The sequence below is a fragment of the Thunnus albacares genome, chromosome 20, assembly GCF_914725855.1.
Source record: "Thunnus albacares chromosome 20, fThuAlb1.1, whole genome shotgun sequence".
NCBI classification, from domain to species: domain Eukaryota; kingdom Metazoa; phylum Chordata; class Actinopteri; order Scombriformes; family Scombridae; genus Thunnus; species Thunnus albacares.
In genome coordinates, this window is record NC_058125.1 from 24,193,389 (window position 1) to 24,205,699 (window position 12,311).

At 39.0% G+C, this 12,311-nt stretch overlaps 1 protein-coding gene across 4 annotated transcripts in view; it reads right to left on the bottom strand.

Annotated features, from left to right (window-relative positions):
- Nucleotides 1-8,029: 8,029 nt before the first annotated feature.
- The window catches only part of grid1b (glutamate receptor, ionotropic, delta 1b), a 288,771-nt gene continuing 284,489 nt past the window's right edge, over nucleotides 8,030-12,311 (bottom strand). For all 4 annotated transcript variants that reach the window (XM_044338603.1, XM_044338602.1, XM_044338605.1 and 1 more), the window contains one exon: nucleotides 8,030-9,031. In XM_044338603.1, coding sequence (XP_044194538.1) covers nucleotides 8,540-9,031 — 492 coding nt within the window. In that variant the 3' untranslated portion in view covers nucleotides 8,030-8,539. The remainder of the gene's footprint in view (nucleotides 9,032-12,311) is intronic.

Sequence of the window (12,311 nt, forward strand, 5' to 3'; positions counted from 1 at the left end):
ATTTCAACTGCAATAAGTTACTGATCACATGTGGGTGAAACCTGAAGCTGTTAACGCATCAATAACACTTTATTTTAAGTCCCTCTATTAGGCATTTATAACCAACGTATATATTTAGGTAATAAATGGTTTATAACACACTATAATGTAGTTATTAGCAGATATAAGGACATTTTGAAATGTTTGTTGATGTACAGCAACTCTAACTTCTCCTGTGAAGATATATTTTATATTTACTATATAATCATTTATTATCTGTTTATACAGCAGCCAACACTTATGGAAGCTCACAGAGGAGTTATAACTGTTAACTAATAGATACATAAATCTGCTTATAATGACATTATAATTTTAATAAAGTTTAAATAAAGTGTTACCAACGCACCAAACTGGCACTGTATGTCAAACGTCTTGTGTTTGTCTGACCAAATATATATAAAACAGAGAAAGAAGAAACAAATCCTCTCATTTAAACCACTTAAAATGTTGAAATATTCACTTAGAGATGACTTAAATAGATTAAAAGGTTATTAAAACTGTGGTAGAATATTATCAGGTGGACAGAAGAGGACGTACTACATTATTTATGTACCTGTCTCACCTAAAACACTACAGGTTAGATTTTGACAAAGTGCCTTTGAATATTACGACACTGTTAATATACATTTTTTAACACTTTAAGTTAAAATCAAGAGTTTAAGCAGAATTTTTTATGCGTTACCCGTATTTGACCTCTGCAAAGAAGGAAAAGTTATTTCCTTATTTGCCAAGTTAGAAACTCATCCAGCCACAGACGTCCTGCTGTTATCAAAGCGGAAGAAATGATTGCACACTCAGCAGCTCGGCGGCTGTTTGGTTTCACATCGATTTCTCTGTATCCAAATTATTATTAAAAAAAAAACTTTAATGGATTTTCCTCTCAGGCCTCGAGGCACTAGAGTAGAAAATTCAAAACGATATGGGGACTTGATATCCGCTGTCTTCATGACCGAGGTTGAATCGATAACTGATCAAAGCTTCTACCTGAATCCACCGACAGACAGAGAAGCAGGAACTCGGCGGTTAAATCCTGGATTAACCGACACGTCTCTCTGGATAACAGCTTCATGTCTAAATGTTTTCATCTAGATTCAAGTTTTACAGCTGAAAATGTTTGTTTGTTTGTTTATTTGACCCCAAAAACTTTGGCGTTCAAACTCGCTGGAAACCAAACAAACAGCAGCGACACAAAAGCTGAATGTTGAAGCTGAGTTTAGCTGCAGTTCCTCTGACGGCCACTAGATGGTGCAAAACAAAACAAAACAAACAACAAAAAACACTATTAAATTCAACAACACAAAGATCAAAATCTCCTTTTTCTAATGAAGTTTGGTTATCAACAGCAATTTGTAATTCTTGCAAAGTGTAGATCAGAGAAACTTAATTGTTAACAATTAATAATATTGATGATTAATAGTTTAGTTTATTTATGAAACAAAAGTACCGATCACCTCTCCAGTGTGAGGATGTGATGCTTTTCTCTGCTTTATATCATTTTAAACTGAATATCTTTGTGTTCTGGACTGTTTGACAGACGGCAAAATCCTCTGGGAACCAATTACATCTGTGCCAGTCCACCCAGTAGATGTTAAGATGTTTCACTGGAAAAGGTCAGAGGATCAGCAAAGTTATGAGGCTTCATCCTCTGAGTAACATCACAATCCATCCAATAATTATTGAGATATATTTCAGTCTGGATCAACCTGTTGACTCTGAATTCATATCTTTGTATTTTGGACAAAACAAAACATTTGAAGACGTCATACTGGTGACCAGTTCTCACCATTTTCTGACATTATAGACTAATCAATTAGCTTAATAACCAATGAAATAATAGAATAATCACGAATGACCGTTTAGATTATAAGACATCACTTTTCCAACAGAAATTTCATACTTGTGATTGTTTACAGTATGTTTATATAATTAATTTTTTTTTTTTTTTCAGTTTTTAGCATTTATTTTATTACATTCATGAGCTGGATGCAACATAATTTAATTCCTCTGTGTATATTCTGAATGACAACAGTTAATCTTGAAGAGGTTTTTGAAGATACAACACACTCTCACACTCGTCCTTTTGGTGAAGTTTCACTGAGATACTATAAATCCAAGCAGAAGAGGATCCTCATCTTTGAAGCCTTTTCTCTCATAAAAGTGAAATATTTCCATTAAAGCAGAACATAAATCCCACATTAGTGTATCGTGATTATCAGTCTCACACTCTCTCCTGTCAGGCTCTCGGAAAAGGTCAAAATTTATTTCGTTGCCAGTTAGCATCTTCCAGACTGTCTGTTTGAGCTTCATCTGTGACAGCAGGAATTCTCTCATGTTCCTCATGTGCAATTTGTAAAACATGTTAAAGTTTGCTTCACTGTTTGACAGATGACTCAGAGTTCATGTTTGCAGTAAAGATGTCGTATATGTGTTTCCTCTGCGGCAGAATCACACGTTACTCTAACAGACTCACTATAAACAGACTGGAAGATACTTGCTAGCTTAGCAACATTAACGCTACAGTACAAACAACCCAGAACGCAACATAAAAGAACATCTGATGTTGTGAACATGTTATTGTCTCGACTATAAGAAGACCCCACTATCAAATGTAATTTTCAGAATAACATATCGGCTTATATTCAGGCCGCTACGATACTCGCAGAACTAATTTTTGTGTTGCAACTTGCACCAGAAAAAGTGACAGTTTTTCAAGTGTGTCCATATGAATGTGATGTGAAGCTTATATGAGGCTTTATCAGTCTGAGTTAGTCATATCAAGTGGGTATCTGACACATTTACAGTCTTTTTAGCATCAGATTCCCTCTTTGTGTTTCCTCGGACAGTGTTTCCCTGTTGAGCTGCAGGTGGAAGTATAGTAACAAAAAGAGGAACTTTGGCACTAAAAAGACTGTAACGTTGAAAGATATCTACTTGATTTGACTCATTCGGACGCTGAAGCTTCATATTAGCTTCAGATAAACTTTTAAATACATTTTTTGCACAGAAGGAGGACTGTGGATTTTGTCCCCCATCACTTCCATTGTAAGGTCATTATGAAGGGATCTTCTAATGGTCAGTATGAACAGGAGGAATGATTACAGCAAGAAAAACATGTTTAATGTTCATCTGGGCTCCTGACTGTTGGTTTAGGTCAGACTAGAAGTTTGTGGCATCTTTACACCACGTTCACACATTGTCAGACATGTGCAGTGTGGATATTTTGATCTCGAGTAGAACATTTAAAAAGACAGGAGCTGTAAAACCAAAACACCAGAGACTGATCTGTAAACCATATTTCTTTATTAAAGATTAAGAAACTCCAAGCAGCATATTCATAAATAAAATAAGGGTCTCCCTTAGATGTACTGTGACAGACTATATGCTATGACAGTTCATGTTTTCATCTTCTGGAGTTTTAAACATAAAGGGGGGGGGGGGGGGGGGGGGTGGTGACACGTGTAGCCGGCGCCCCCCAAGCACACAGACTTTTCAGAACTTCGTGGTCCTCGCTCTCAGTCCGTCCGTCGTGTTGTGGAGCGCAGTGTGAAAAAAAAAAAAAAAAGCAAGTTGGTTCACAAGAGCAAATACTGACACAGTTAGAAAAAACATCCATGTAGAGTCTGTTCAGATGGGAGCTGCTCGTCCGTCTCCGCACAGAATGAAACACATGGTGGATCATTTAATCGGATAATCTGTATTCACACAGGGACAGAACATAAGCTTTTTTTTTTTTTTTTTTTTTTTTTTTTTAACCCCCCCACCCTCCCCCACACACACACACTTTTGTACTTTAATATATCCAGTAAAATAATCTTCATCCTACAATCAACAGCCTGAACTGTTTGGTTTTTTTTTTTTGTTTTTTTTTTAGAGAAATTAGTGATATTTGGTTTGAAATCAGTGGACGATCGCAAACCTCAAGATTTACGTCCAATGCCAACGCAGGAAGTCTGTTATGAAGTGAGTTGGACGGTAACAGTGTGGAGGTCAAGGTTTTCCTTTTTATTGGAGCTGCAACGATAAGTCGATTAATCGATTTTTGAAGCAAAAATGCCAAATATTTACTGGTTGCAGCTTCTAAAATGTGAGTAACTGAATATCTTTGGATTTTGGGCTGTTCCAGACAACAAAACAAATAATCCAGAAAATAATCTGCAGATTAATTGATCATAAAAACAATGGTAAATTGCATTCCTACTTTTTTACTGACTGTAACTACGATCTTTCCCTAAACTTAACAAAGTGTAAACCAAATCAGTCACATCTTTCTTGTCCAGGTGTTGAGTCCCAAATACTATTTGTGACTTCTGTCTCCACACTGTAAAATAATTTGCTTAAACTTCTGTTTTATTACTTTTAGTAAAAGTAAAAGGGACACTGCTGTACTTTTCTACACACACCGTAAAGTCATCATATTTCTAAACTGACCAGTCCATATATCACTCTGTTATTCGGTCACTCTCTGTGCAAATCTTTGATATTTATTTATTATCCTCCTCTGTTGCTCTTCCTGTGGTTTCGTCTTTCATTTTTCCCCCCATTAAAAGTTTTTTGGGAACTTCTTTCCTTAATAGAGTCGAAGGTATATATAGAGAGAGAAGATGTTACTGTAGGGATTGTATAGCCCATTGAGGCAAATTAATGATTCGTGATATTGGGCTAATATATACAGGGTTGCATCTTCAGTGGTGTTTTTGTGATCTCATAGATGTCTACTGTCAGCCTGTAGTAATAAAATGTTTGCTCAGGGCGAAACCAACATTTAAATCCAATATTTGAAGAAGAAGAGCCAATCAGAGCTGCACAGTCTGGGAAAAACATCACGGTACAATGCAGATATGATTCACTGCTGGTAATGAAAATACAGTTTTGGTTTTTTCTGTTCAGGTTTGTGTAGGAAATACTGCGACCGAATGACAGAGTAACATATAGATCGCAAAGGTCAAAGATTAGACTAACCTTAACGCAATGTTTCACCAAACTTTACCGTAGCTGCCACGTGCAGACATTGTAGAAAGTGAGAAATTTAAAAATGTTGGCAGTGGATGTAAAAAAAAAAAAAAAAAAAAAAGATCTTTGTCATTGAACGTAATCTTCGGTTTTACAGGATTGTCAAGTATTGATGTTCTTGTGTGGTGATTAGCTTGTTCTAAATGTGTTGTTTTCAGGAATTAAGACATTTAATTTGGGACAAAGTCAGTTAGTATTGGCAGTTAATTCTTTCAAGTCACTATTTTTGTCAACCAAGCACTAAAATTTACCTCCTATCTGATCCTCAATGTGCCATCAAAACTATAAGACTCGCTGTCCCTTGTTTTAGGAGTAAAGCCCTTCATTCTGACTAGTTAAGGTCCCTCGATTTCCTCTGCCGACATAAAAACTGTGTAACTTGTGTGGAGTCTGGCTGTTGCAGCTACTGTTCATGTCTTGAACACTGTGTGTGTGTGTGTGTGTGTGTGTGTGTGATCAACGTGTTTCCAAACAGCCGATATGTGGCAAATGGAAATGAAGTCAAAACTCATTAGGCCCATAAATGCACATTAATCGCACTTATGAAAGCAAACAAGAGGGGTGAAGTGTGTGGTTTTATATATTTCCTGTTGAAAATAGTTCCCCGTAAAGGTTCATCATACAGTATTCCATAGAGAAAAAACAATCTCGTGTTTAGCAAACATAATCTATTCCCTCTATATTACAAGCAGCTGAGGTATGGCACCTGCAGAATCTCCGCCATCATGAGCCTCTGATTGCACTTTGGATAATGACGCCCTCCTTCATCCCTGCAGGTGATAATGGATCTCATTAGGAATGACTCATGGAAATATATATGAGGCCTCTCTCTCTTTCTCTGTGGCTCTTTCAGATCAAAATAACCGCACTGCTTTTGCAGGAGTAAAACCTGTATACAAGTGTTTGACATTAAATCTTCTTAGTATAAAAAATTAAAGACATATCTGTATAGCTGATAGTTCTTTCTTCTTTCTACAAGATGTTTTTTTTTTTTTTGTTTCTTCAAGTTAAATGTGGTTCAACACTTTCATTGCTTCCGTTGTAAAAACAAAAAGGTCAGAGACTGTTAGGCTGCGTTCACACCAACTGAAGTTCATTCTGCAGAGTTTCCCCCCTTTAGTTTGGTTCACATCGGCCAACAATGAAAGCACAAAGACGCCTCAACACAGACGTTAGTGCTGGACATGACTCTAAAACACGAAGCTGGATGAACAAGATTTGAGATTGTTGTTTGCTATCTGGCATCATACCGTATGAATGTGCTTTGTTTTTGTCAACCAAAAACCAATCAAATCATCTTCAGCTGTCTCAAATTTGAGCAATACTTTCCAACATAAATTCCAACAAGTCACAACTGTTTCTAGTGCACAACTCATCCACTCCAGGCAACAGATGAGACTCATTTGTGCCAAATTAAATCTGAAGCAGAGGCTTGTAATTCCAAAAAAGAACAAAATGAAATGCGATCTGTTCATCGTTTAGCTAACAAGGCAGCTCATCTGAGACTGGAAATATAAAAACCAATCTGGACGAAGAGTCTGCAGCCATGCTAGCGACTCTGAGGGGACATATCGCTCATTGTGAAGAAAGTTTGATCAATTTGAACAATTGTAGTGGTTGTCAGGCTGTTGGTTTCACTCAGTCACAGTCACTAGGATTCATCCTCTGGGAACCAAGAATGTCTGCACCAAATTTTGTGCCAATCCACCGAGTAGATGTAAAGATATTTCACTGGATAACCTCCTGGTGGCGCTAGAGCAGAGGTTTTCATAGTCTGGACCTTACTGGGGATAATTATGCTTTCAGCTTTCAACTACAGTTCCCATAATGCTTTGGGGGATGTAAACAAAGTGTGACATAGCCATGGATGCAGTGAGTTAGCTAACAAGTTTTTTTAAACTATATTTGTTTGCATTTTGGCAAATTAACATTAAAAGTCTGCTGAATCAACGATTGATAGCTGATTAGCAGAAGAAAACAGATTTCTAAGTGGATTTATGGAGGTTTATTGGTGATGGACATCAGAGACAATGATATTCTCAGGAAGTGTAAGTCACACTGAATCTTAAAATATATGCGTATCACGTCTATGTGTTCAGATTTGACTGAGCTGTGACTCAAAGACGAGAAAGTTTTGACGCAAATTGCGGCTCACGTCGAAAACCTCTGCGCTAGAGGAAAAGTCAGCGGATCACCAGAGTCAGTCGGCCTCATATACTGGCGATAATGAATGTTTGCGCCAAATTTCATGGCAATCCATCCAATAATTGTTGAGATATTCCAGTCTGGATCAAAGTTGGTGGACAGACATATTCATTTGTATTGGCTCTCTGGATGTGAACGAAACGCTGGTTTGACCACTGTAGTAGCGCTGACTTTGGGAGAAAACCAGTACATCTACATGTTTCATGTTCTCCAACAAAGCTATTCCTTTGTGATTAGCTGTTGGGTTTCTGAAAATAAACATACAATTTAAAAAAAAAAAAAAAGTAAGTATCAAGTCAACAATTCTGTCATGGTTTAAACCAAAAACCTCAACTGAAGGTGTGATCGCTGCCTAAGATTCTTCCCTTCTAGTTCCCTCTTTCCTCCCTTTACAAACTGAAGCCCCTCACCTCGACTGAACTGCTGCCAAAAACAAAAGCTACTATAAAAAACAAACCACTCAGCTGTGTGTAAAATATGAAACAGTTAAAAATCTGCTTGTTTTATCCCGCCCTCCCCCTCTCGCTGTCCAGCAATACACCATTTACAGTCAACGTAAGAAAATGAATGTAGACTTCTGATCGGAAAAAACAATGTATATTATATATTTAATACAAATGAAAAAAAAAAAAAGAAAAGAAAGAAATGATTGTGATTATTTTCGTCTGATGCTGAAGATATATATAGGGTTGGTACAGAGGTGCATAACAGTAGGTGTCCAACACTAAAATGTCCCTACAGCGGTGCATCATGGGTAGTCGTTAACATCGATGAGTTGTGGAGAGACATCGTTTAATTTCGGCACTTAGAAAACAATCACAATGAATTTTGCGTCATTGTTTCATATCGAACAAAATTTACAAAGCCATTCAAACAGTCATAACTTTTTCATCAATGTATATATATATATTTTTTATCTCGTTTTGTTTGTTTTTTATAACTCAACTTCAAAAATTGAGAATATTCAAAATACACTTTAACCTCACTTCGTTCTCTTGGTATTTACAGGTATGTACAAGAGAAAAATTACACCCGCCACCCCACCCGCCCCCCCCCCCCCCCCCCAATTTTTTTTTTCTTCATTAACATCGCCTTTTCTGAACAGATAGTGAGATACAAAATCTTTTTACTTTGTACATGTTTCTTTCCTTCAATCATAATTTTCCTCTAGAGATCCCCAACCCACCTCGCATCCAAAACCGGATCAGAGCCTCGAGAGAGAGAGCGACTCATGGTAGATGTTTGACCCCATGACCTTTCCCCATCCCCGCCGCCCCTCCTATCACTATATGGATGTACTGTGGGTGGCATCAATGGCTTCGGGTATGGGTCCTGCGGAGACTGCCTGGTAGGACACTGGCATGGGTGTCTTGCCAGGGCTCTGCCGGAAGAGCCCCCCGTTGGGAGCCCTGTGTTTGCACTGCATGGTGCCGCTGAGGCTGCTGCTGCTGAGCGGGTGGTGCAGCGGCAACGTGGTGCTGCCAGGGCCCTGGGACGGGGGTAGTGTCCTGCCTAGGGTCCCCCCATGGTGAGGGTGGGGAAGAGGAGGTGGCGGCACCCCCTCCCCGGGGAGGAAGGTGGTCACAGCGAGGCCCGAGGGCGGGAAGTCCCGTCTGGACTCCGGCCCCGGCACCAGAGAGGCCTGGCTGGGCTGCATGCTGCCGATGTCCAGCGCAGAGATCTCGATAGAGGGGCCGGGGATCTGCTTGTGGGCCAAGTCCTCGTCCAAAAGACTGTTCATACGACGATGCACCTGTTCCAGATTCACCTCCTTGTCCTATAAGAGGAGGAGGGGGGAGGAGGGGACAGAGGGAGGGGGGGAGGGGGGAGAGGAGGGAGGGACACAGAGGCTGAGATTGGCGATGGGCCGGTTTCTCAGACTGTTTCAGGTCTGCTGGTGCTCCATGCATTCTACATCTTTGTCAGTGTTTTTTGGACGTGGCCTTTGCTTTGAACTGACAGACCGCTATCAGCTGATAGACAGCCTCGTGTCTGTTTGTCGTTTGCTTTGAAGAGCCCAGTGGGAACTGAGTCCACACAAACCAATTTGTATGTGCACCTTGAAATCAAATTTGGCCAGTGAGTATTAAAGGTTTGATGTCTGGAGAAAAAACAATCCTGGAGCCAAACTGACTGACTGACGGTAGTTTGTTGTAAAGCTGTTAGAGGCTGTTTTCTTTGTGTGTGTGTGTGTGTGTGTGTTTAAGAAGCACATTTAGTGTCGGAGCGATAGACTTGCTTTTGAATCTGGGTTTTGGATTCTTGTAAAGCTGCAATGAGGCGATAAATTGGTTTGTCAGAAAATAAACCTGCAACTATTTTGAAAATTGAATAATAATTACAGTAATTACAATTAAAGCAGATACCAAACATTTGTTGTCCAGTGTGAGGCTTTTCTATTTTCATTTGCCACATATGATAGAAAACTGAATATTTCTGGGTTGTGGACTGACCTTAATTAATCACATTTTTATTTTTTTGTTCATTTACAACAGTTTTATGTCAGAAATTTTCCCTACAAGATAGTCTGAAAGGTTGAATTGTTGTATTTATTTATTTACTGCTTGTGTTTCTTTATGTTTCTTGGCCTGAAAAAAAAATTATTGGTATCAGCGTTGGGTTGTGGGAAAATGTACAAATTGACATTTTTCCACTGTTTTCTGACATTATTTAGACAAACCAATCAACAAAGTAATCATCGGGTTAATCAGTAATGAAAATAATTGCAAGCCTAGATTCTTGCCTCTTGCTAATTTTAAGTATAAAACAGGATACGTTAGTTTTCTTGGTCAGGTAATCAATTTAATTAAAGAAATCAAGCAATAATATACAGATCTTAAAAGACGAAATGTTAAATATTGGCGGATATCTTCTGAAACTGAAACTACATCCGGTTGTGTTTTTTCTTTCCTCTCTGTGGTGTATTTTCCTCTCTGCCCTTGGAGTCTGTACACTCTGTGCAGGAGGATCAGAGAATCGGTTCGCTATCAGAACAATTTAATCAAAACATCGGCTGACGCTGCATCTCCTGCTGACTGCAGCCATGCATACTTGTTAGGCATTAATAGACACTCGAGTGTTTCCCTGTTGAACCGCAGGTCTGCTCCATTACACCGGGTCAGGGGAAGGTAAAGGACAAGGAGTAAAGAGAAACACAGGAGGCATGACTCGCATATCAAGTGAGACTGAATCCAGATTCTCTTCACGTCCGTGTGAATGAATGCAGCTACAGTCAATGCCGCCTGTTGATGCCAGAATTTAAAACAGTTTACAACAAACCTTAGTTTTCCTGAATGCAGCCTGGTTTGGCTCCAGCATTGACTTTAACTCAGAGGTACAATGATATTAGTTACTCATCACAGTGACACAAGTGATTTTCAGAACAATGTACATCATACATTTATACTGTGTATTAATATCACACATATATATGCAGTTATGTTGCAGTGTTAGCCAGGATTGAACAAATCTGACGTCAAGCACCCCCCCCCCCCCCATCCATCCCATCCTCACAGGTAAATTTGATGAAACATTTCTGATATTTTTTTCATGTCTAAAGTTATAATCTTTAAGATTTTCATCGTCTCAAACCCCATTTTTGATGCTTTTATCAACAGAATTAATACTGCATTTTCCCCTTTATTTGCAGTATGTAATTAGCTTTTTTGTTTATTATTCCTGGCAGAGTCGGCTTTCTCTCACAGGATTTAAATTACCTTAATGCACAAGAAGCAATGCAGCATGTACTTTAATATCACTCATCATACTTTTATCTCATCAAACGCTGCTGATCCGACGGTCTAACTGCTACTGATCACTAAATAAAGTCTCTACCAAATAGTCATTTCTGGCATTTTTTTTCAGCATTTGACATTAAAATTCAAGGGTGAGTCATCTTAGCCCGCAGTGTGTTTGGCTGCTTATTCTTCTGTGGCCATTTCTAATAGCTAAAAGTGTGTTTTGCTGCTTTTAGTGGTTGATAGGTCTGTGATTTCAAACAGAGCTCTGGCACCTGTAGAAGCAGAAAACCAGTAACTACAGGTGTCACCAAATCAACCAGGATTTATTCATCTGTGTCTCAGTGTTTCCAAATGTTTCTTGGCCTGGAAAAATATTGATATCAGTCTTTAAAAATCTTCAAAAGTGATAAAATGTAAACTATAATACGTGAGCTCCCTAAAAATAGTGTCTTTAAATATGGCAACAGCCCTAATCAGCATTAAAGCTACTAATAAATAGGTTAATACTAATAAATCAAGCAGAGATTTGTCTCTGGAAGGCAGATGAGAGCAAAGCGTTTGCTCTTGAGAAGTCTTTATGTTTGCGGTGATCCAGTAGTGGAGAGAGCACTTCCTGTGAAACAGGCCTGTAATACTGAACACAAAGCAGCTTGTGAAAGCACTCTTGAGGAAACCTCAGAGTCTCGGCACATCTTGATACACGGTAGTCGAGTACTACTGAGGCTAAACATCTGTCTTCAGCCTTTGTTCAAACCTTAAAGGGACATATAAACATAGATTCTAGCAGAACGTGTATATCCATGAGGCCTTAGCAGGTCTGAATGATCCCTCTCAAGTCTCTAAGAGCTCCTCTCAAAGCCAATTAAAACATCTCAGTACAGGTTATTGTTTCAGTGGACTGGCACCTCATTAAAATATGTTTTCTGCAGCGTCAAACTGGCAGCTAGCCGAGATAAATAAATGCCTGGGATTAAACCTCAGCCGGTCATTAAAGACAGACTGGTGATGTAAGCGAAGAGGAAGAAAACAACAGCCGTCTGAAAGCTTCCATTAATTTGGAAAACAAACAGCTCTTTTAATGAGTGCTCCCAGTGGGGGGGATTTTAAATCACTCTCCCCCCCCCCTGCTACTTTGCAAATACTGCAACTGTCAAGTGGGTTGTGCTCAAGCGCGATAAGAACAGTTTCTGGTTCATTTTGGATTCAAGTGGCCCTCGGAAATATTTAAACCCTTTCACAATAAACTCTTTTTATAGCAGGCTACCTTTTGATATCGACATCTCTCGCTGAACTATGAGTGGCAGTTTGTCTCCGCAG